The sequence below is a fragment of the Somniosus microcephalus genome, chromosome 5 (genome assembly GCF_052327205.1).
Source record: "Somniosus microcephalus isolate GS21.2 chromosome 5, FLI_Smic_1.0, whole genome shotgun sequence".
In the NCBI taxonomy this organism is placed as follows: domain Eukaryota; kingdom Metazoa; phylum Chordata; class Chondrichthyes; order Squaliformes; family Somniosidae; genus Somniosus; species Somniosus microcephalus.
The window spans coordinates 223,273,288-223,297,091 of record NC_140991.1 but is presented as its reverse complement, the minus strand read 5'-3'; the positions used below and the strand labels follow the sequence as shown (position 1 = coordinate 223,297,091).

Genomic DNA, 23,804 nt, shown 5'->3' with positions numbered 1-23,804 from the left:
TTCCTCAGGGCAGTGTCCTAGGCCCAACTATCTTCAGCTGCTTCATCAATGACCTTCCCTCCAATATAAGGTCAGAAGTGGGGATCTTCGCTGATGACTACACAGTGTTCAGCGCCATTCACAACTCCTCAGAAAATGAAGCAGTCCATGCCCGCATGCAACAAGACCTGGACGACGTTCAGGCTTGGTCTGATAATTGGCAGGTAACATTCGTGCCACATAAGTGCCAGGCAATCAATATCTCCAACAAGCGAGAGTCTAACCACCGCCCCTTAACATTCAACAGCATTACCATCTCCACATTCCCTAACATCAACATCCTGGGGGTCACCATTGACCAGAAACTTACCTGGATCAGCCACATAAATACTGTGGCAACAAGAGCAGGTCAGAGGCTAGGTATTCTGTGGCAAGTGTCTCACCTCCTGACTCCCCAAAGCCTTTCCACCATCTACAAGGCACAAGTCAGGAGTGTGATGGAATACTCTCCACTTGCCTGAATGAGTGCACTCCAACAACACTCAAGAAGCTCGACACCATCCAGGACAAAGCAGCCCGCTTGATTGGCACCCCATCCACTACCTTAAACATTCACTCCTTCCACCACTGGCGTACTGTGGCTGCAGTGTTTACTATCTACAAGATGCACTGCAGCCACTCACCAAGGCTTCTTTGGCAGCACCTCCCAAACACGCGACCTCTTCCACCTAGAAGGTCAAGAGCAGCAGGCGCATGGGAGCACCACTACCTCTAAGTTCCCCTCCAAGTCACACACCATCCTGACTTAGAAGTATATCGCCATTCCTTCATCGTCGCTGGGTCAAAATCCTGGAATTCCATACCTAACAGCACTGTGAGAGTACCTTCACCACACGGAATGCAGCGGTTCAAACAGGCGGCTCACCACCACCTTCTCAAAGGCAATTAGGGATGGGCAATAAATGCTGGCATTGCCAGCGACGCCCACAGCCCATGAACGAATAAAAAAAATCTCCGGGTGCATCGCCCCGGTAGAGCCCCGGCACAATAATTCCCCTTTACCACCTGCAGCTGCGCCGGGCGATGGCAGCAACAGCTGCAGGGAACGCGAGCAGGGAATGTGAGCAGTGTGGCCGGCCGCTAGCAGGACACCATTGAAAGGTGAGGTGGCCGGCCGCTTTGAAAAAAATGTCGGATTTAAGAAAAAACTTTTTTTGGTGCCTCTGGACGTGGGGTTGTTGCCGCAATTGGTCAGCGTGCCGGGATGATCATGCGGCACCCCTGCTCCCCAGTGTTCCAGGTAAGTTAAAAAAAAGCTGCGGAGTTTGCAGTGTGGGGCCGTTCCCTTTAATTCAGGGAAAAGCCCCTACAATGCGGTAGCGCTTTGCATCCCCAGTGCATGGTGCTGCGGAGCCGTGAGCCCGGGTCACGAACTTCCCCCCCCCCCTTGCATTCGAAGAAGGAAGCGGATCGCTTGATTTAGCGCTCCACTTCCCTCTTGGAGCCAAAAATGGGAATTTCAGAGCGGCTGGAAGAGGTTAGCGCCTGGCGTTAACTTTTCCAGCTTTTCTGATTTAGCGCCCCAAACGGGGCTCATGGGGAATTTCTAGCCCATTGTCTTTGGTCCCCGCCACAAACTCTGTTCCCTGGCCACCGATTCCTTCCCTCTCCCTGGCAGCTGTCTGAAGTTGAGCCAGACCATTCACAACCTTCGCTTGTGTTTGACCCCGAGTGAGCTTCTGACCATATATCCGTTCCATCACCAAGACTGCTGACTTCTGCCTCCATAACATCGCCTGACTACAACCCTGTCTCAGCTCATCTGCTCCTGAAACCCTCATCCATGCCTTTGTGACATGTAGATTTGACTATTGCAATGCTCTCCTGGCCGGCCTCCCATCATCCACCCTAGATAAACTTGTGCTCATCCAAAACTCTGCTGCCCGTATCTTAACTCGCACCAAGTCCCATTCACTCATCACCCTTGTGCTCGCTGACCTACATTGGCTCTCGATCCGGCAACGCCTCAATTTTAAAATTCTCATCCTTGTTTTCAAATCCCTCCATGGCCTCGCCCCTCCCTATCTCTGTAATCTCCTCCAGCCGTACAACCCTCCGAGATCATCAGCGCTTCTCCAATTCTGGCATCTTGCGCATCTCCAATTTTAATCGCTTCACCATTGGCATCCATGCTTTCAGCTGCCTAGGCCCTATGCTCTGGAATTCCCTCCCTAAACCTCTCCACCAATGTTCCCCCAATTTTATATTTGGGGGCGAAATTTCACATTGGGAAAAACTGGTCCCGGGCTGCATGGGCCCGGCAGACAGCTGCGTGGCCACGCAGCTCAGAGGGAACATTGCTCTCTACCTCTCTCAACTCCTTTAAGATGCTCCTTAAAATCTACCTCTTTGACCAAAGCTTTGGTCTTCTGTCCTGATGCCTCCTTCTGTGGCTTGCTGTCAAATTTTGATTTCTGACGCTCTTCTGAAGGACCTTGGGACGTTTGCTATGTTAAAGGCACTATATAAATGCAAGTTGTTGTTGTTTGCAGTGATCTGAGGAGCTGTCTATGATCTTAAGCGTATACTTAATCAGCTAAAAGAAACTGCTACAAGTGAGAGGCCTCATGGGACAGGGAAAAATAGTTTGTTCTTTTATTTTGAAAAGTTTGCACATTGTAAACGACTCTTCAACTCTGCTGTTCTACTACCACTTGCATGTTGGTGTGAAGCAGTTTTGGATGCACATCAACCTGAAAATGTCAGTGTAACTCGAAGTGTCAGGTTTATGATCTGACTTCAGAAGTGTGAGGCCCAATAGATTGTCTTCCAGCACTAAAATTTTGCACTGGGTACAGTATAACTCCAACAGATGCTGAGCGAAGTTTCAAAAGTGCGCAGTCTGTTGGACATCCTGGGAGTTGGGGACCTTTATAAATTTAGCATGTATTTTTAGTATTAGAAAGAAGTGAACACTCCCACTCCCATAGCATTAAAAATTAGCCAACCGGGAAACAAAGCTTTATGCATGATTTCAAATGCATATGCAGAGTGTTTTTCCTGGGTGGGCAGAGTACAACTTGCAGCAAGGCGCAGCTTACAGTATGACTTCAGTCCGCCAACTGCATTTTGTATTACAGAGAAACCAGTATCTCTAAATTATCTTCAGCCTACTATGTACTGGCAGGAAGTACTCTGGTTGCATCAGTCTCTGGTTTAGCCCTGCACTGTTCACAAACAATTACTGGCAGTTTCTTAGTAACTTAGGCAGTACTGTCATTTTATTTAGTAAATTAAAGAAAATTTGTATCCAAAAACCTTCTTTGTAGGTTCTTTAAGTACTTTTTATAGCTTTTAAATTAATCTTCAAACAACTTTGCACTCTTAAAACTTAATTTTTTTGAATTCCTGTGCTCATCAATATAAAGGCTGTCGGTCTTGGGAAATAGAATATTTTGCTACTTTTGGTACCCATTGCCAGCATCTTGAAGCCTCCTGCCTGGCAGGTATGGGCAGTCGTGCCCCAGAAATCATGGGGAAAAAATTAACGCCCTGTTCCCGCTGTCCCGGTGGCGACTGCAATTTTCTCCTGGGCCTATTGCTGGGAGGTTGGAGTAAAGAGTCAGGTGGTAGGCCCATTTAAAATGCAAATCAGGGTCCTGTGACATAGGACCACGTTTGCTATTATTGGACCATACAGTACAAAGTGCATGCTGTGCACGTTCCGTCCAATATCAGCTGGCGGTTCAGCCAAAGTGGATCCCACAGATAAGTCTGTATATATTGTAGGACCAGGAGCAGCAGGAGTGCCCTATAAAAGTACAGGAAACTTTGTGCTATCCGGCACCGACGGGACCGAGCTGCTGCCGTTCCCTCAAAACTGCTGTACACTCCAGAGCTAATGTTGAAACATACGGAGATTTTCATCTCCGTATGAATCAACAAACTCTGTTGCTTAGCAACAGCCTCTAAACAGTCGGCAAGCATCTCTGTAGCATCTCTAGCTGAAGCTGTTGCTTAGCTACAGACGTTGCAGAGCTTGACTGTTCAAAAAAAGCAAAGAAAAGAAATGAAAAGAATAAAAAACAGCTCCTGATTTTTGCCAGTGGCTCGAGCTTGCCGGACGGTTCGCCTCCGGATAACACAAAGTTTCCTGTACTGTGAGCCGCTGCCTGCCCGGCTTGCACCCCTCAGCCTCTCCTCCCCATCCCCACCCTCCCCTTCCAGGAACTACATGCAGCTGCTGCCAGCACACCAGCCAGCTGACATTCCTGTGGCCCAAAACCGATGAGCTGGCTCGGGACACCCGTTTGGTGTCTGTAGCTTGCCAGTCAGGTTCCAATGAAGCCCGGGCCTGAAAATCATGCCGTGCTCTTAGCGCAGGAATAGGTGGCTGGCTAGTAGTCAAAATCTACCCCATAATGTGTCTAAAAACCACTCTAACCTGCTCAACAAGATGCTTTAATCGCAACATTATTACACTCCCTATTGCAACAGCGAGAATTGTTTTCAATTTCCTAAGCTGCCATCTGTAATGATATCAGCAAATAGTGATGGTATTTGCCTGTTTGATTATGATGCCTTACCAGCATATTTGCCTGTTTGATTATTTATGCCTTACCAGCAGAGGGCATGTGAGAGAGGGAGTTTAGTTTTAGTTTCGTTTTAGATGGATCTCTAAGATGGTGTCTCCTGTAATGCTGTTAACTGAGTTGAACAGACTTTAGATTAAAAGACATTCTCTTTCATCAATGTGTCATCATTGAACCCACATGCAAATCAATACATGGTGTCAGAAGAAGTGATTGAAAGAGATGAAGAGGAAAAATCTGAAGTTAAATCAGCTCTCCACATATTAGCAAGCCAAAAGAGAACATCGTTACTTACCTTTGGAGAATAGCTAATGAAGTGAAAAATGGAAGGTTTGCACCCACCGGCGAAGCTTCAGTTGACAGGTAATGTGGCTGAAAATTGGAGGAGATTCAAACAACGTTTGGAGTTGTATTTAGCAGCAATCGGAGCTGACGAGAAAAGTGATAAAATGAAAGCGTCAGTGTTCTTGCATGTCGTGGGTGATGAAGCGCTGGAGGTGTATAATAACTTCACATTCGCTGCTGATGGAGACAAAACGAAGCTGGATAAAATAATGGAACAGTTTGAGGCCTACTGCATACCTAAACGTAACGTGACGTTTGAGAGGCACAGATTTTTCACATGTGTACAGAAAATGGGAGAGACTATTGATCAGTATGTGACTGAACTGAGAAACAGAAGCAAATCATGTGAATTTGGGGGACTGACAGACTCGCTGATAAAAGACAGACTGGTGTGTGGTATTCCAGATAATGGTCTAAGGGAAACACTGCTAAAAGAGCAAGATCTAGACCTGGGAAAAGCCATAGCACTGTGTAGGGCTACAGAGACTGTGAAGTGGCAGGCAAAGGAGCTGTTCAGTGACAGTAGCTGCAACGTGGATGCAGTGAGTAAGAACGGACACAAACCGTTTAGCAAAAAGAGCGCCAATGTGAAAAAAGAGGCGTGGCCAGCAAATAAAAATGAAAGGGGCAATCGAAAGTCATGTAGTCGATGCGGTACACAGCATACACCAAAAAAGTGTCCAGCATATGGTAAAACATGCAATAGTTGCAACAAAAACAACCATTATGCCCGTTGCTGTAAGAACAAAGCGCAACAAAGCAAGGTCCATGCAGTCGATGAAAGCGGGATAGAGGAGTTCTATGTGGATGTTGTGTCTGAAAACAAAAAAGAAAAAAGAGACTGGATGTTGACACTAAAAGTGAATGACACACACATTCCATTTAAATTGGATACTGCAGCACAAGTTAATGTGATATCAGAGACTGATTTTAAGAAAATTAGACCCAGACCAAAGATACATGGAATAAAAGTGAAAGTGACAGGATACTCAGGTACTGATATACCAGTGAAAGGAAGATGCATTGTCAAAGTGACACACAAGGACAGAGAGCACACGCTAGCATTAATCGTGGTGCCAAAGGATGTGCAGGCCATACTAGGTTTAATAGCCTGTGAGAGACTGAACCTGGTAAAGAGAGTCCTCGTTGTAGAAAGCGAAGGAGAGACAGTCTATGATGGACTCATGAAAGAGTACACCGACCTATTTCAGGGTCTAGGCTGCCTTCCAGGAGAACACACGATCAGAGTAGATATAAGTATGCCAACAGTCATACATCCATGCAGAAAAGTTCCATTTGCTCTTCAAAAGCAACTGAAGGCAGAGTTGGACAGGATGGAAAGCCTGAACGTGATTCAGAAGATAGATGAGCCAACTGAGTGGGTGAGTTCCCTTGTCGTTGTGGACAAAAAGAATGGAAAGTTCAGAATTTGCCTGGATCCAAGAGATCTAAACAGAGCAATAAAGAGAGAGCACTTCAAGCTTCCTACACGTGAGGAAATCATGTCACAGTTTGCAAATGCAAAGTATTTCAGCAAATTAGATGCATCATCAGGATTTTGGCAGATGAAACTGGACGAGGCAAGTTCAAGACTGTGCACGTTCAACAGTCCATTTGGCAGATACAGATTCCTAAGGTTACCATTTGGCATTGCCTCAGCTCCGGAAGTGTATCACAAAACTATCCATATGACCTATGAGCACCTGGAGGGAGTTGATACATCAATGGATGACATCATAGTATGGGGAACCACGAGAACTGAGCATGACGAGAGACTGAAAAAAGTGCTGGAAGCAACAAGGAAAACAAACCTGAAGCTGAATAGAGAGAAATGCCAGCTCAGGGTGACAGAACTGACATTCGTGGGAGATATCCTTAGCAGTGAGGGCATCAGACCAGATCCCAGAAAGGTGTCCGCCATTGAGAATATGCCAAAGCCACAATGCAAAAAGGACGTGCAGAGGTTTAATGGAATGATCAACTACATGGGTAAATTCATATCCAACCTCTCAGAAAAGATGGCGCCACTGAGACGACTAACTGAAAAGAACATAGAATGGGAATGGAATCATGAGCATGAGAAGTCATGGAGCGATCTAAAGAAACTGCTCACAGAGGAACCAGTTCTGAGGTTTTATGACCCAGCGAGACCCATCAAGATATCATCAGATGCATCACAGAGTGGGCTCGGTGCCGTTCTTCTGCAAAAATATGACTACTGGCAACCTATTGCATATGCATCGCGCTCAATGACAGACGCGGAGACGTGATATGCTCAAATAGAAAAGGAGCTGCTCAGCATCGCATACGCCTGTGAAAGATTTCACCAGTTTGTGTCAGGACAAGCAATCAGTGTAGAGACTGACCATAAGCCCTTGATTGCATTGTTCCAAAAGCCACTAAATAGCTGTCCGCTTAGAATACAAAGAATGATGATCAGGCTGCAACGCTATACACTGAATGTTGCGTACACACCGGGTAAGCTGATGTATACAGCAGACACATTGTCCAGAGCTGTTGACCCAAGTGAGCCCGCAAACACCAAAATGGATGAAAAAGTAAACGCCTACGTGGACATGATCACAAGTGCACTGCCCATAACAGATGCAAAAATGGAGCTCATAAAGACTGAGACAAACAAAGATGAAACACTGAGACGACTGAGGAAAAGCATCTTGGATGGATGGCCCAACATGAAGCAAGACTGCTCACCTGACATGGCAGAGTACTGGAACTGCAGGGCGGAACTATCGGTGGTTGAAGACATCATCTACAAAGGAAGTAAAATAGTTATCCCAAAGAGTCTGAGAAAAGAGATGCTAAAAAGGATCCATGGAGGACATCTGGGAATCGAAAAGTGTAAGAAAAGAGCACGAGAGGTGATGTACTGGCCACGAATCAACCAAGATGTGACAAATGAGGTGTCAAACTGCACAATATGCCTGAAATATCGAGCAAGCAATCCGGTAGAACCACTAAAGCCACACCCAGCGCCAGACAGACCTTACCAGAAGGTAGGCGTTGACCTATTCGTATGTCAAGGGAAGGACTATCTTGTAGTCACAGACTATTACTCCCTGTATCCAAAGGTTTGTAGACTGTACACCACCACTGCAGATGCTGTGATAACATGTATGAAAGCTATATTCTCCAGACATGGCGTGGCAAGCGAGGTCTTCACAGACAACGGACCCCAGTTTTACAATGCAAATTTCCGACACTTTGCCAAAGAGTGGGACTTTGTCCACACAACGTCAAGTCCTCACTTTCCACAGTCCAATGGACTAGTGGAAAAATCGGTCCAGACAGTGAAAAGACTGATGTACAAGGCAAAAGACAGTGGAACTGACTTCTACCAGAGCATGCTTGTATACCGCACAACGCCGCTCGAGTGTGGTATGTCACCAGCCCAACTCCTTATGGGACGTCTGCTAAGGTCAAACCTACCCATCCCGGAGAACCTCCTGAAAACAAAAGAGAGGGAGAAAGTGAGGAAGTTCAAAGAACAACAGAAAGAAAAGCAAAAGTTATACTATGACAGAGGAACACAAAACCTACCTGAACTGCACACTGGTGACCAAGTAAGGTTCAAAGACAAAACAAACATATGGACTCAGAAGGGAACTGTCCTGAGTGAAGTTCAACCAAGATCATACACCGTTCAGACAGATGAGGGTGCTGTTCTGCGAAGAAATCGTCGGGATCTTCTCATGGGACCAGCCACAGCAGGTCAAAAGACTGATACTGTTGAACAACCTGATCACACAGCAGGTCAAAAGACTGATACTGTTGAACAACCTGATCACACAGCTGAGAAATCATCATCTGAGGCAACAACTCAGATTCAAGGACAATCAATCAGAAAATCCTCAAGACGCGTGAAGCCTCCTGAGAGACTCATTGAGCAAGTTTAAGGACTCTTGTTATAGAAGGAAGTAATGTTATCTTATTCTCTCTTCAAGTTCTAGTGTATTTACATATTTCATGTGAACACACAAAACAAGGTTAAAAAACCTTGATAATGATAATGTAAGTTCATTAAGTGTTACAGTTAAAATGCAGAGTAATACAAAGAAAACTTGTTGTTAGATAAAAGTAAAATACTTTTGTTTTAAGAAAGGGAGATGTAATGATATCAGCAAATAATGATGGTATTTGCCTGTTTGATTATGATGCCTTACCAGCATATTTGCCTGTTTGATTATTTATGCCTTACCAGCAGAGGGCATGTGAGAGAGGGAGTTTAGTTTTAGTTTTGTTTTAGATGGATCTCTAAGATGGTGTCTCCTGTAATGCTGTTAACTGAGTTGAACAGACTTTAGATTAAAAGACATTCTCTTTCATCAATGTGTCGTCATTGAACCCACATACAAATCAATACACCATCCTTGAAGCTTACTGAGAACTATGCTGAGGCTGTCCAAACTTACTTCACATAAGACAGCATCAAAAGAGAGCAGAGGCATTGGTCTCATCAGTCTGTGCTCTGTTCAAAACCAGAGTTAAAAGAACAGGATAACTATCAACTCCAATGATAATAGCTACAATCCAAATTTCAGAATCCACAACTGCTGCCCGTGGTGTATTTCTTTAAATAAATTTATCCTAAATATTTTGAGCCTTAATGAACAGATTGGCACAAATAACTTATATGGTCCAACAAAAGGGTCATTGTTTCTTTAAAGGATAAATAGCACATTGGCCCAGAATTTGCAGTCAGCAGCGAAGCAAAGGTGCTCACCGCTGGCCCCGAAGAAAGCTGCCCACAGAGATCTCACGACTTCTGTGGCGAGAAGTTTGCCTTTTTCATCGTTCAATTAATTTCAGCGCTCTGTAGTGTAGTCCACAGCGCAACCTGTGTCGGAGCAGTGAATGACTGGCCGCAACTTCAGGATTTCTGCGTTTAGATGCGCACGCACTAAATCCTGAAGTTGCGGTCAGTTTCAGAGGGGTTAGTTCGCCATTATTACCCACCACAAATTCTGGGCCATTGTGTCTTGCACATTTTAAGCTTGTGCTTGTGACTTTATGACTTATCCTTCTTACAGTGTGTTTAAGTCTTCTCTGTGCTCTGTATGTTTATTCCCACACTGGCACTAAATATAATCATGTACCCGTTTGTCCTTTACAGACCATGATCTTTGCAAACTCTATTGTGCGGCAGAGGATTTTGACTTCTTTTTTGCTCTTTCAAGTAAAGTCAAAGATGGAACACCATGCTCTGAAGAAAGAGCTGATGTGTGCATAGATGGTATATGTGAGGTAAAATGGCTTGGTTATGAATATTCCCTCCCACCCCTGCCACAGAGTATATAGATTCATACTACTGTAAAAATCTAGTGCACTTCTTCCGGTTTTTAGGTCATAAAAAAATCTGTGCAACAGTACAGCTGAAAATATGGTTTTGTTATAATTTCCTTCCTTTCAAAGTACAGGAAGTCAATGTAAGGCATTTGCAACATCAATTTCAAAAAAATTAAAATACAATTTGACTTATGCTGCTGGTACTGCACTCTAAAGTAATTAAAAGATAAGTCGGACCGTAAATCCACAACCCTTCTGACACCCTGGGAGGAATGTTAACCCCCAAGGACGGGTGGGTTGGGGGCAGATGGGAGGTGAAAAAAAAAAGTTTAATCTAAAACAAGCATCAAACCCACCCACTTCCAGTGTTAACGAAGGTGGGTCGAGGGGTGGGCGACCAATCTGCTCTCAGGAGGTGGGTTGGTCGCTGCAACCTTTGATTTACAGCACTGCCCGTGGGCCAGGAGGAGCAGGAGTGCTTCCTCCAGGCCCAACAAGCTTACAAGCTTTGTTTCTCTCTCCACAGATGCTGCCTAACTTGCTGAGTATTTCCAGTATTTTCTGTTTTTATTTAAGCTTACAACACGATCTCTTACTTACCTGGCATCCACTCCTCGGCTACTTTCCCACCCAACAGGCAACCAGCCTGTCAATCTGGCTCGCTGTCAGGCAGGAAACCTCTTCATATAATTTTAAAGATATCCAAGTTTCCCGTCTGGAAATCCTCCCCACCCCCCCTCCCCCCCCGGCTCTCCTCACAGCCCCAAGTAAATATCGGGGGTCCTGTTGCCATCATTCTGGTGGGCGTATGCCAAAAAGGCTGGAAATTAGGCCAGGGCCTGGATATGCTGGTTCCCAGCCTAATCTCAGGATTTCGATGTCTCCAATCACCCCTTAAAAGGCCGTTGATGCAGGAGGGGGTGGAGCCAGGGGCAGAAACTCCCAACACTGGGAGCACTCGCATCTCCAGCCCTCGGAGGAACCTGGCATTTCATCAGCAATTTACCAGGCCATCAAAGGGCGCACGTGGACACCACCTGTGAGTCCGGCCTGGGATTGTGGCTTGGATACCCAAAGATCTGGCAAGTTTAAATATTATTTAAATGCAGCCTGTTTACAAAGGGGGGCTGCTGGGGACAATCTATAATTCTTTCTGAGGGACAGAGGTCCCTTCCGTTTACCCCTTTTTCAGCCAACGTTGCGCTGCAACTCTTTGGCAGGTGGACACTCCAGCTGCACCCCTAGTGGTGTGAGCGCCTGCCAGAGGTAGGCAAATGTTGGTGGGGCCATCGCCAGGCACATCCTGGCATTTACTCTAGGATGCAACACCCGTGGAGTTTTGACCACGTGATGTTGGGTTCCAAAACAAGGAAGAAACTGCTTTAATGGAATGCTAAGTCCTAAACTATGTAAATATACATTTATAGTTAGGATTGTACTTGTTTCAGAATATGATTCCAATTCATTGAGGCACACAAGAAGCCATTAATAATTAGCATATTCCAATAACTTACATTCTCAATGAGCAGTGCAGTATCAGAAATAGCCTACTGGAGATATCTACCTGAGTGGGGGGATGGAATTGCAAAATGTTATTATTACATAATCCAGCAAGTGTTAATTAATTATTACACTATGGGAAACTGTGACTTGCCCATTGGTATCCCAGTACAATTGTTTTGACTCATATTGGGCAGGAATTTCTTATGTGGTCCTGCCCGATTTCAGGTGGGGTAGCAGAGGAAAACGAGGCAAAATTGGATGGCACGTCCTATCGTTGTCGCCCCCACAACAAGCTCCATTTCTTTCCCCTGAGACCGTGGCCAACAACCCTTGACGCACTCACCGCAAGTAAATCCCAGCAGGGGAAGCGGGCCTGGTTCCTTGTCCCATTTCCCACCTGTCCATCCCTCTTGCCACCTCTCTGGGACCGCCTGGTGAAAGGTGGCTGTAGGCCTGGGGCAGCGGCAGTAATGGCCCTTATTTCTGTATCTGGAGGGAATGGGCCGAGTATCCAGTTGAGGCCCCAAGTACCTACCTTTTATAGGTCTCTATTTTAGCCAAAGCCTACAAAACTGGTAGCTTATTTCTTCTTCAGAGCTGTGCTGTCCCTTTAATGTTCCTTGCTACCTGATTAGGTGGGATAGCAGAGGAAAACGAGGCAAAACCCTAACTCTAACCCTGATTAGGTGCTGCCATGGCGGTCCAATTATAGCTCCGCCTGGTTCTCCTTGTTGACCATGGCGATCTTCCTTTTAGCAGAGATAATCTTGCCAGAAGCCCACTCTATATACTAAGTGGCCACTGGAGGTAGCCCTTTCTGTGCTCCTGGTGCCCAGCAGAATCAATCTCTATGTTCCTGCTACAATTGTCTGAATGCTGTAGTTTTGTCAGCTCAATTTCTTTTAAAATTAACTATTCATTAGAGATTATTTGTGGTATTCAAACAGTCTCCCATTTGTTAGAGTTGTTTACCTGTGTCTGCTAGTACTCTAGGTGGAAGAAGCTGTCAAAACTACACCATTAATAAAGTAGTAAGCGAGTATAACCATACAAAATCCTCATGGAACAGTCACTGTTAAATTGCTCCATTAGTGATTATGACTGTAAAAGAGTGGGGATTGATGACTCTATTAGAGCTCCCTAGCAGTAAATGAGACATTCCACTGTTACTAAGGTCACTGAGTAATATGCCCAACAAGAGTGGTTTTTTAATGTTTTCTAACATTTTAAAAATAGATTTACAGTGATAAATAGAACCCATTCAGAGGCGCCCTGCCATTTCTGTAATCCAGTCAAAATTATGTGTAATTATACAGCATAATATATTTCTGATGTGCTTTTATTTGTTTCCATCCCTCACAGGCAGTTGGATGTGACCGTGTACTGGGTTCTAATGCTGTGCCAGATGCATGTGGGGTCTGCAAAGGAAATAACTCAACTTGTAAAATCTACAAGGGTCAATACAGCAAACAGCACTATGTCAACCGTACGTTTTGATCTGTGTAATGTATTGAACCTCTGTGTATTACTCATGATGCCCATTTAACCTATAGAGCAGGAGGATCCAAAGCTTTATGTCTCCATATGCCTCTTAAGCATATACCATATCAAATTTAAATCCATTAATTTGCTTAATTCTAACCTGGTGTTCTGAGTTAGGATATATCCACAAATTTGGCAAGAGTACTGAAACAGCCCTGTGCAAACCTCCAGGCCCACAAAATTAACACAGGACAAACCAGTGAGAATAAAAAATGTAAACGCAAGTAAGATCGAGTTACCTGGAAGTCAGCCTGATTGCCAGGTCTTGAGGACTGGAAATGGCCCGCAGGCTATAATTTTACACCAGTGTTAGAGACACCTAAAATGATATGCACTTGGGTTGATTATACATGGAATTCTCTTCTCCCTGCCTGAAGATGCTGACTCATGCTAGGTACACCTCCATAGCCATTAGCCACCTTCTAAGACTCACCTAGGCCACGCGACATGAGCAACATTATAGCCAAGCCTGATCTACCCTCACCCAAAATCTACACATACATATTTTCCAGCAGGAGTGACTGAATAACAATAAGGAACAGAAACCTAGTACGTAATTTTTTTTCCTGACTAGCTAAGGGGTGCTGAGGCCATTAGCAGTGTCCCTATTGCCTCCTTGGCCAGTATCATTTACCTCAAGACCAACCGGCTTTTGAATTTGAGAGGGACCTTTGCGAGGCTTCATTCATTATGAGCACTGATTGGAGAAAAGGACACAGAGCTTCACGGTAGTCCCAATTTATCCAGCCAATAGCATTTATTACCGTGAAATCAGAAGCAGCGCAAATTTGGCATATAGACCTCCCTGCCAGATTCCCAAATCTGTGCTCCTGTCAAGTGGGGCTCCACAGCAAGAGCAGAGTCGCACAACATGTACCATCTACTTTCTTTGGTTCGGTACTACTCTGGAAGGGTGTGTTTATGGGAGTCTGAGCAGAGGACTTGCAATTCTATTTTTTCTACATTTTGATATAGAACTGAAAATGTTTTAAAATAAGAAATAATTCTATGTTACATTTTTAATTGAATTTTCCTTTTTCTCAACCAGAATACTACACAGTAGTTACGATTCCTGCTGGGGCACGTAGCATTCGTGTATATGAACTAAACATCTCCAATGCTTACATTGCCATTAGAAACCAACATCAGAAATACTACATCAATGGCCATTGGACATTGGATTGGCCTGGTCGGCACAGGTTTTCTGGCACAGTGTTTGATTATAAAAGACCGTACAATCGACAGGAAAGCCTTTCCGCCAGAGGCCCTACTAATGAAACACTAGTAATAGAGGTATGTTTGTCCATTCTCTCAATAAAACACACTACATTCTTGAGATATGGTTATACCATCATCTGAGCATTGATAACATCCAACGTGCAAAGTATGGTTTCATTCGTCTTAGTTGGACTGCTAGCTGGCACAGTTTCACGAAGTATTAGCATTTCAGTGTGGTGAGGCATTCAGGGAAGGGAAAGTCCTATATTGTCTGTAGTAAGTGTCTTCTATCCACTGAACATACAGCACTGTTAAAGAAATGTATAACTATACCTAGCCTGTCTCGTCAGCTGAAAGGTGCTAAAGATATTAACAGAGGAAACAAGAGAGATGAAAGAATAGGGGGGAAAATATTCATATGTGAATTTCATAACAGGAGTTACTGAGTGATGATCAGAGGCAGGATCTATGGCTAATATTTCCCCTCACAATCTACACCAGGAGCACTTCAACACAGTAACTGATACCTCTAAGATTACCACAGATCAGAAAACAAAAAGACACCCTTTTTTGCCTGTATAGTTCAGTACCAGACCAAGCACTGAATTACCTCACTGATCAACGTAGTCCATACTAAATATTTTATTTCTGCTTTACATACCATGAGTTTGACCCTGAAGGAAGTACATTATTGATGCCTCATAAACTTTCATAGATCAAATTCCAGCCATATAGATTGCCTTTATCAAATGGAAGCTCCTTTCTTTCCACAAAGTTACTAAGCTAAAGCCAGGTCTCCTCCTTACACCGTCCTTTCTAGGGTAAAAGGCTATCCAGCGATGAATGTAATACAGTTATACCAGGCCACACAGCACTCTCTAGAAGGGTCATCACCTTGCTGCTGGTACCTTTGGCTTGATAACAATCCATTTTTTTTCTGTCTTTGAACACTAAGTCCTGAGGTCATCCCATTCTTGGGATAGAAATATATTGTTACAGTATAATTTAGTCAGTCACTGAAAGTTAATTACAAAAACCCATTCAGTCTTAATTTTTAGATGTCTATGCTGTTTTCAACTTTCATACTTAAAAGTTTTGGGAGTTTTTTCTTAGTAATTTTCCTTCCTCCCTGCCTGTCCTGAAGATGCTTGCTCCTACAGTTCCCTGAGCTTTGGTTACCCTCTCTTAGTTAGTCCAAGTGGTCATTATTCATTAACAAATCTTAACCAATGGGAGTGGGTAACGTATTTGACCATGGGGCAATACTGTTGAGTCCAATGCTCTCCTCTCATGTAATCCAGCAAGGCTGACTGCAGAAGAGTCAGGAGCAGAACTCCTTGAAAATTTCTCCTCCCTAACCCTCATTTTAGCTGAGATTACCTTACCTAGTACAGAGCAATGGGGTGAAAATGGCAGCCGATTCGTTATCCCTCTGTTCTGCGCTACCACCGAAGATCAATTTCACCCCCCCTCCCCCAGGAATCAAACTTGGAAGCTTCCTATCTGTATTGCTCAGCTACTCATTTATTGCTGGGGGGTTTGCCTCTTGACTTCCTTTCCTCTTTCCCTCTCCCTACGAGCCTCCACGGTCTTCCCACATGGCAAAAAATAGGGGGGGAAATAGGCTTTGCAGATTCAACCATAAGAAGGGTAAAAACAGAAGAGTCAAAAAAAGAGGAAAAGTAAATAAAGTGAGAGCAAAGAAGTGGAAGAGTAGGAAGGGAGGGAAACATAAATGAAGGAGGAGGAAAAGAAGTGAATGAGCAAAAGATGAGTGAAATAGAACTGAAGGAAGATAAAAATGGAAACGGAGGCAGAGAAACCAAAGAGAAAGAGAGAGCAAAACACAAGCACAGGAAGAGCGAAAAAGAAAGGTAGGGAAAGAAAGGATGAGATATGGAAGAAGGGAGACAGAGAAAACAAAGTGAAGGAGGGGATGGAAAGTGAGACAAGAAGAGAGAGAGACTTACTAGCACCACTATCCTTAGTTACAGGGGTATGATACGTCTGAACCTTTTGGTGGGCTCAGCCTGAAGTTTGAAATGGTAATAACTAGTCTGGAAAAAAAATTGAAGACTACTGCCATAAAGTATTCTATTCCAGAGTTGTTTCTAATATAGCTCAGGGGCTATCTTTCAACACAACCCCCCGCCACTCATTTGTGACCTTCGGCAGCGTTATTGGTCATTGTTCCTGTGGACCAGAGCCTAGCAGCTTTGGGATGTACATGCATGTGTATCAGAGATAGTTTAAAGCAAAATGAACAAAAACATTTTTTAAATTATGTTTACGGAGCTGCTTTATAATAGTTCTGTGATGCTGACACTTGAGCAAATCAGGGTTCAGGATTGTAACTCAACAAAAATGTAGCAAGCACCTCATCTGATGAGTGCCATAATAATATTGTGGTAGTTGAAGTCACTGTTGAAGCAGTCCTACTGTACAATACCAATTGATTTGTGGTGTGAAAACCTGGGAAATAATCTTCATATCTGTTTCAGTGAACATTTTTAACTGTTATAAACTACAAGAGTATTAAGCCAAAAACAATTTCTCCATTAACCCTTGCTATTTCTCCAAGTTCCAGCTGAGTGGGGATGTTCTCAAATTTGAACAGACACTGCAATGTTATTGATTCAAATCTGATGTGATACTCCTATAATTGCACAGCTTAATTAGGGAAATGTCTAATTGCCTGTTTCAAATGCCTGTATTACCATTAGCGCACTAGGTTTGAAAATTAAATAGTGTGTGTTGCTTCAGGACGGATGGGTGTAACACTGAAGTATGATCTAACCTAAGAGTGTTTGGAACACCTTAACTCCATACAGAACTGAAAGATTATAATCAAGATAATATTGTACTTGATTGAACACATACCGGGCATGTAGGATCCCTTGAGAGCAAAGGATGTGTAATATGGAAAGTAATGGTAAATTGCCAAGAGCTATCATAATGCAATGCTCTCAGTAACCCATAATGTGAATAGTAACAGGCACGCTGGGAATAAGGTTTACTACGTGGGACTGTTATGTCACCCTGTGTGATAATTTTGCGCTAACAACCTCTGTTTGTATGATTGTTGTTGCAAGATGGGAAAATCTAATGTTGCCATGAATCCTTAGTTGTTTGTTATTCTTCAGGGGATTCTAAGATACCAGATTACTTCAAAATACACATATCAACTTTCAAATTTAAAGCATTACAGTAAAAATAAAAGGGTGTGTTTCTGTAGTTCTCCCGCTTGTCCGCCATAACTTTGCCGAAAAAACTGCGGAAACCCTGGAAAGGTAGTGTGAGCAATGTTTAGGCCGTTTTACAGGCCTGTATTTTACGGTCGGCGGCATACCTACGGAGTACGCCGCCGGCATCCGAATAGGAATCGCACTTACCTGATAGGAACCCTCCTTCGTGAACTTGCTCTCTGACGCTGCATACTCGAGGGCAACGTAATGGACAACGAATCCCAGGGGCGCAGCGTGTGCAGAAGCATTCCGGGGATCACGTGGGCCTGGTGCTCCAATCAGTGGAAGCGCTGAATTTCCTCTGGACAGATATGTGGGAATCAGTATCAGTCTTTTACAGTTAATTGTTAAATGGGATATGATAACTGGTACACAGGGGAATAAAGTTACATTGTTAAGTTGGACGTGATCATTAATACAAGAGGGAAATAATGCGCCGGAGGAGAAAGGAGGGTGCAGACTGGCACCTAACCCGTTGAATCCACTCACAGAATGGGTACGGTCAATGGCAACAGCACCGTATGGTGACTTTAAAAGCTTTAGGTCTAGAAATTCAGTAGCGTGCGCCAGCCGTTAGCGCCTTAGGAGGAGTAGATCTCGAGCGCTAGGCGCTTAGCGCCCGGGCGCAGCGCAATCTGCGCCTCGCCCCAACTTCAGTAGACATTTAGCGCCGGCGCAAAGTCTTTGCGCGCGCCCTGCTGCTCGCGCAGATTATGACGTCATTTCCTCGTGCAACGCCCTTTGTGCGCCCCAAGCCGGAACTTCAGTCGCGCCGGGCCATTGTTCGCCGGGCGGCCCTAACGACTGTGGAGTGGAACGGTACACAGCCGAAGTGGGCCGCGGGGAGCGCAAATTAAAGGGCACTTACCCTGCACTATAAAGGGCTGCCATTTTGCAGCAATCACTCTTGTGCAACGGATTTTTTGAAAAAAAACAAGGAAGGGAGCTTACTGCTTTGGGCCAACACTAGGACAGGTATTTTTGGCTTCAGGCCAGAGCTTGGCAATTCGCCTTCACTGATATCTCATTGTTTGCCAGCATATTATGGGGGCTGCATGGGGTGCCAATGCTGAGTTTCAGGATTATGTCGGAAGGGCTCGCAGACGCTGGGTTAGAGGGACAGCCCTGGCTAGACGCAGAGGGGGCAACAGGCGTCGGCAACGTGGGCCTTACCCACTCAGGCAATACCGCCAGCAGGTCTCGTATCTCAACATGACTGGCGCGCGATGTGTTAGGAGGCTGCGATTCAGAAGGGAGGTGGTTGCAGAGATCTGCCATCTGCTTCACAGAGATCTGCGTCCACAGCTGAGTTGCAGGACGTCTCTGTCGGTGGAAGTGAAGGTGACGGTGGCTCTGAACTTCTATGCCACCGGTTCCTTCCAATCAGCTGCTGGGGACATTGCTAACATATCCCAGTTCGCCGTGCATTGCTGCATCCACCAGGTCACCAATGCCCTTTTCAGAAGGAGACGCCAATTCATCTCCTTCCTCATGACCCTGGAGAGGCAGCAGCAGCGTGCAGTGGGATTTGCAAGAATCGCAGACTTCCCCATGGTGCAGGGCGCCATTGACTGCACGCATGTGGCTTTGCGGGCACCTGTGGACCATCCCGAGGATTACCGCAACCGGAAGGGCTACCATTCCCTCAACGTACAGCTGGTGTGTGACCACAGGCAGCGCATCCTAGCTGTCAATGCCCGCTTTCCAGGCAGCAGCCACGATGCCTTTATCCTGCGACAGACTACTGTGGCTGACATGTTCCAGGCACAGCCTCACCCAAGAGGATGGCTTATCGGGGACAAAGGCTATCCTTTGTGTACCTGGCTCATGACCCCGCTCCGCGCGCCCAGGACCCCTGCTGAAGAGGCATACAACGAGAGCCATCAAGCGACTAGGAACATCATAGAACAAACAATTGGCGTCCTCAAACAACGGTTCCGCTGCCTGGATCGTTCCGGCGGATCTCTGCAGTATTCGCCGGAGCGAGTCTCCCAGTTCGTGGTCGTTTGCTGCATGCTGCACAACCTGGCTATCCGCAGGACTCAGGCACTGCCACCTCACGCTGGAGCACCACCTCAGGAGGAGGAGCATGAGGAGGAGGAGGAGGAGCACCAGGCCAGGAGGGAGGCACAAGGTCCAAGGGCCGCCCGTCGGCGGCTTATTGAACGTCACTTCTAGGCCCCCTGTCAGGGCATGGCTTGTGCTAATGAAAGAACATGAATGCAGCCGCTCCGCAAGCCCTCAGCCGCTTAAGGCAACAAACACTTCAAAGATCAAACATGGACAATATGAATAAATAAAATGCTTTATTGAACAAACTCAGGGCCCTTCCCACATGAAACGCAAAAACAGACAAGACCCCCCAAAAAACAGTCACAAACATGACTCACTCCCACAACCTGGGGAGGAATAACAAAACATTTGAACAAAAATGGCCTTCATCCTCGGCCTTAACAGAACAACCATCCCCAGAAACAAAACAACCATCCCCAGAAACAAGACAACCATCCCCAGAAACAAAACAACCATCCCAATATAAACAAACATTTGTCCACACCCTCTAATTTGTGGCCCGCGAGGGCGATTCCTTGTCCAGCCTTTGGCGGCCCCTGGCCGCCCTGCTGCTCCTCCTCAAACCGTGGCCAGTGGCTGCTGCAAGGCTGGGGGAAGGCTCCTGAGGGGCACATGTCGTCACGGCAGATGCCCTTGGGGGTCGGCCTAGACGAGGTCTGGGCCTCGAGGGGCCGGCTGGTGAATGCTGCAGCTGTGGCTGGCCAGCATCAGTCGGACCAGCATCTCGTGGCAGCTCCACTGGGGGAGTGACAGTGGCGGCTGGAGGAATGGGGGCAAGCTGGCGTCTGGCAGGCCGCCGCTGGTCAAGTGACACACTGGCACTCGCCCGGGCCCGCACTGCAGCATGCGCTGCCATGTGCCGACCGACAGACCGCTGTGCTGCTACAGCGCGGCGGGTGTCCTGGCGATGCCTGGCTGACACAGCGCGTGTGGCAGCAGTGAGTGCCCGTGCTGCCCTGGTCTGTGACCGCATCAGACCAGCCAGTGACTGCACGGCACCACTGATCAGCTGCCCACTCGCTGCCTGTGCTGCCACGAATTCGGCACGACTCACGTCCTGTGCTGCCCCGAATAGCTCCAAACTCCTGGCCTGTAAGGCCCCGAACTCAGCCACACTATGAGCCAGGGACTCGATGGCCTCAGGCATCCGTGCCACAACCCCCATGAGCTCGGTGTGCCGGCGCTCCGAGTCCACGGACATTTGATCGAGGAGGCGCAGCTCCTCGGAGTTGACCGTCGGCGGACTGGAGGCCGGACTCTCCCTCTGGGGAGAAGGCCCGCCGAACTGGCCGACCCTTCCCGCGTTGCTGGATGCCACTGGGCCCAGCAACTACACCCCTCTGGGAAGAAGGCCGCTGAGCAACCGCACACCCCCTGCGTTGCTGCACGCCACTGGTCCCAGGAGCGACACTCCCCTCCGACACCTCCCCCACGCTCTCCTCCAGGGAAGACGTGTCCCCTACATTGGCATCCCCTGGCGCGGGTGAGGGTTTCCCTGATGGGCCGCCTTCCTCTTCCTCCTCCTCCTCCTCCTCCTCTTCCGAGGGGCTGTCAGTGGCAGCTTCAGGGACCTCCTCCTCACCATCTGAAAGCAGGAAGGGACAAGAGTAGCTTTAGATTGAGGAGAGGGCGTCAGTGAGGGAGGCATGAGTGGTGGCATTCAGCGCATTGGTCGGACAGTGGCAAAGGATGTAGATCTGATGCGCAAGTGGGACGAGAGAGGTCCAAAAGGTGATGTCCTTATCATTGGTGCCCAGAACAGGGTCGGCATCTCCACTGGCAACGGGGCCAATCACCCGGGCTCCCATGAGGCGACCCACGCGCTCTTCCAGGTCAGTGAGCTGCTGGATCTGGGGACCGCCTCCCCCGGTCTCAGTTCGGCTCTTCTGATTGTGGGCCAGCTTGGCCTGCAAGAGAAAGGACGGCCTCTAAGTACAGTGTGTAGCCCTGATCTGGTGTGCACTGCCTCCCATGGTCGAATAGCTTGGCCAGTGTGGAGCCCTGATCTGGTGTGCACTGCCTCCCATGGTCGAATAGCTTGGCCAGTGTGGAGCCCTGATCTGGTGTGCACTGCCTCCCATGGTCGAATAGCTTGGCCAGTGTGGAGCCCTGATCTGGTGTGCACTGCCTCCCATGGTCGAATAGCTTGGCCAGTGTGTCAAGTGCAGAATGTGCAATTGATGTTCATGCCAGTCCCATAGCTGCTGGATGAGGGCTGGCCATTAGGGCTTTCAGGTCCCTTTGCCCATAATGTGAGGTGCACATGCAAGGATGAGGAGGACACTGGAAAGGCTACTCACCCTGACAATCCTCGTGAGGTCATTGAACTTTTTTCTGCATTGGATACAGTTCCTGGGGACCTCGCTGTTGGCTGTCACCCTGATGGCGACCTCCCTCCAGGCTTTCCTGTAGACGCTGGTCGCAGGCTTCTTCCCACTGTCCGGGAACAGGTGTTTGCGTCTCCTCTCCAAAGCCCTAACCAGCACCCTCAAATCATGGCCAGTGAAGCGCTGCGCTCGTTCACGGGCCTTCTGCATCTTTCCCGGCGCTATTTCTGTTCAGCAGCAGTGTATAGGCCTAGCTGGAGGGCTGCAGTGTCCAGGGCGTGGCAGCAGACGAACTCGACCCTTCCCCCTTTAAGAGCTGGCCGGCGCCAGGGTGTCTGCTGTCAATCAAGAAATGACCGCACCTGCGCTGCGCCCGGCCTCGGCGGTTTAGCTCAGCACCGCCGGCTTTGCGCCTAAAGATAGTTGTGTAACGCCAGTTTTAGCGCTCGAGCAAACTCTTAGGGTGAAGCTACTGAATATCGGCGAAGTGGCCTTGACTTTGCGCCGGGCGCAAACTTTAGCGGCCGCCCGACTTTTCCGCCCCAAAAGTGGCTATACTGAATTTCTAGGCCTTAATGTCAGGAAATAAGATATAAATATATAGTTAGGAGTAACATTTCATTCATTATTCAAGATTTAGTATTGGTTGAATTCAGATTGCCCCACACAAATCAACTAGCGAAATGACAGCACCAAACTTCAACATCAGGATTTCAATAAAATGTGTAGACAAAACAAACTAACAATTTCACTTTTATGTGAGCTATATAAGCTAAATACATGCCAAACAACACTTTGCATCTTTTGAGGTATCCCCTTACACTGATGCAAAGAGGCCCTGAGCCTGTTTGCAACAGTCGTAAAATTTTTGAATGTAATTGCTGAGCAGTTGGTGGCCAATTAGCCCAAATCTGCACCAGCAATTCGGATTTCCAAGGTGGAGCGGAACGTGACAGATCACAAGTTCGGGATTTAACGCATGCGCAAGTGCATGCGGAAATCCAGAACTTGCGGTCCATTTCAAAAGCAGGATGACGGTATACTCTGAGAGTACGCCATCATACCCTCTGCAAATTCTGGCCCTCCATGTTTTCTCGGGAGAAGCCCTGCCAAGGATCACCCGCAAAGTAAAACTCTAGATTAGAGCCGAGTGCTATTGGTGGGCTGGTAGTGAGTGGTAAAAGAGGGGCAAACTATAGTTTTGATCAGATTGCTGCAGTACATATTGAGGGAGAAATTCAACTCTCAGCCGTCTGTTATAAAGTCTGAAAGAGTGAGAGGAATTTGACAAATGCATCAAACATTCACATGCTAATATCACACAGCATAATTTCAAGATACATGTTTTTTAAAAATCCATCAGCAGCTTTCTGTTGTAATACCCACTGGAAATGTTATGTACGCTAAGTATGGTTATCAATCTTTAACTTAGACACTGTATTATCATTGTTATAAATCCCTGGGTTAAAGTTGCCCATGTGAAGGTACGGCAAGAACTTTCAAGGGCACAATGTGACTAAGAGCAGACTTTCCATAATTCTGCACCAGTATCAACTGTTGCAGACAGTGAGGCTGCGCAGTCTCCAGGCAGAAACCCCAGGAGGAAGGGGTGGAGTCGGGTTTTTCGAGCGGGAAACGGGAGCGACTAGAAGAAAAGAGGGCGGGAGCTCTGAAAA

General features: G+C 46.6%; 1 protein-coding gene across 2 annotated transcripts in view; it reads left to right on the top strand.

The window, feature by feature from the left end:
* adamts16 (ADAM metallopeptidase with thrombospondin type 1 motif, 16) overlaps nucleotides 1-23,804 on the top strand; it is a 398,089-nt gene that overhangs the window by 221,935 nt on the left and 152,350 nt on the right. For both annotated transcript variants that reach the window (XM_085988720.1, XM_085988721.1), the window contains 3 exons: nucleotides 10,048-10,178; nucleotides 13,086-13,209; nucleotides 14,314-14,558. In XM_085988720.1, coding sequence (XP_085844846.1) covers nucleotides 10,048-10,178; nucleotides 13,086-13,209; nucleotides 14,314-14,558 — 500 coding nt within the window. The remainder of the gene's footprint in view (nucleotides 1-10,047; nucleotides 10,179-13,085; nucleotides 13,210-14,313; nucleotides 14,559-23,804) is intronic.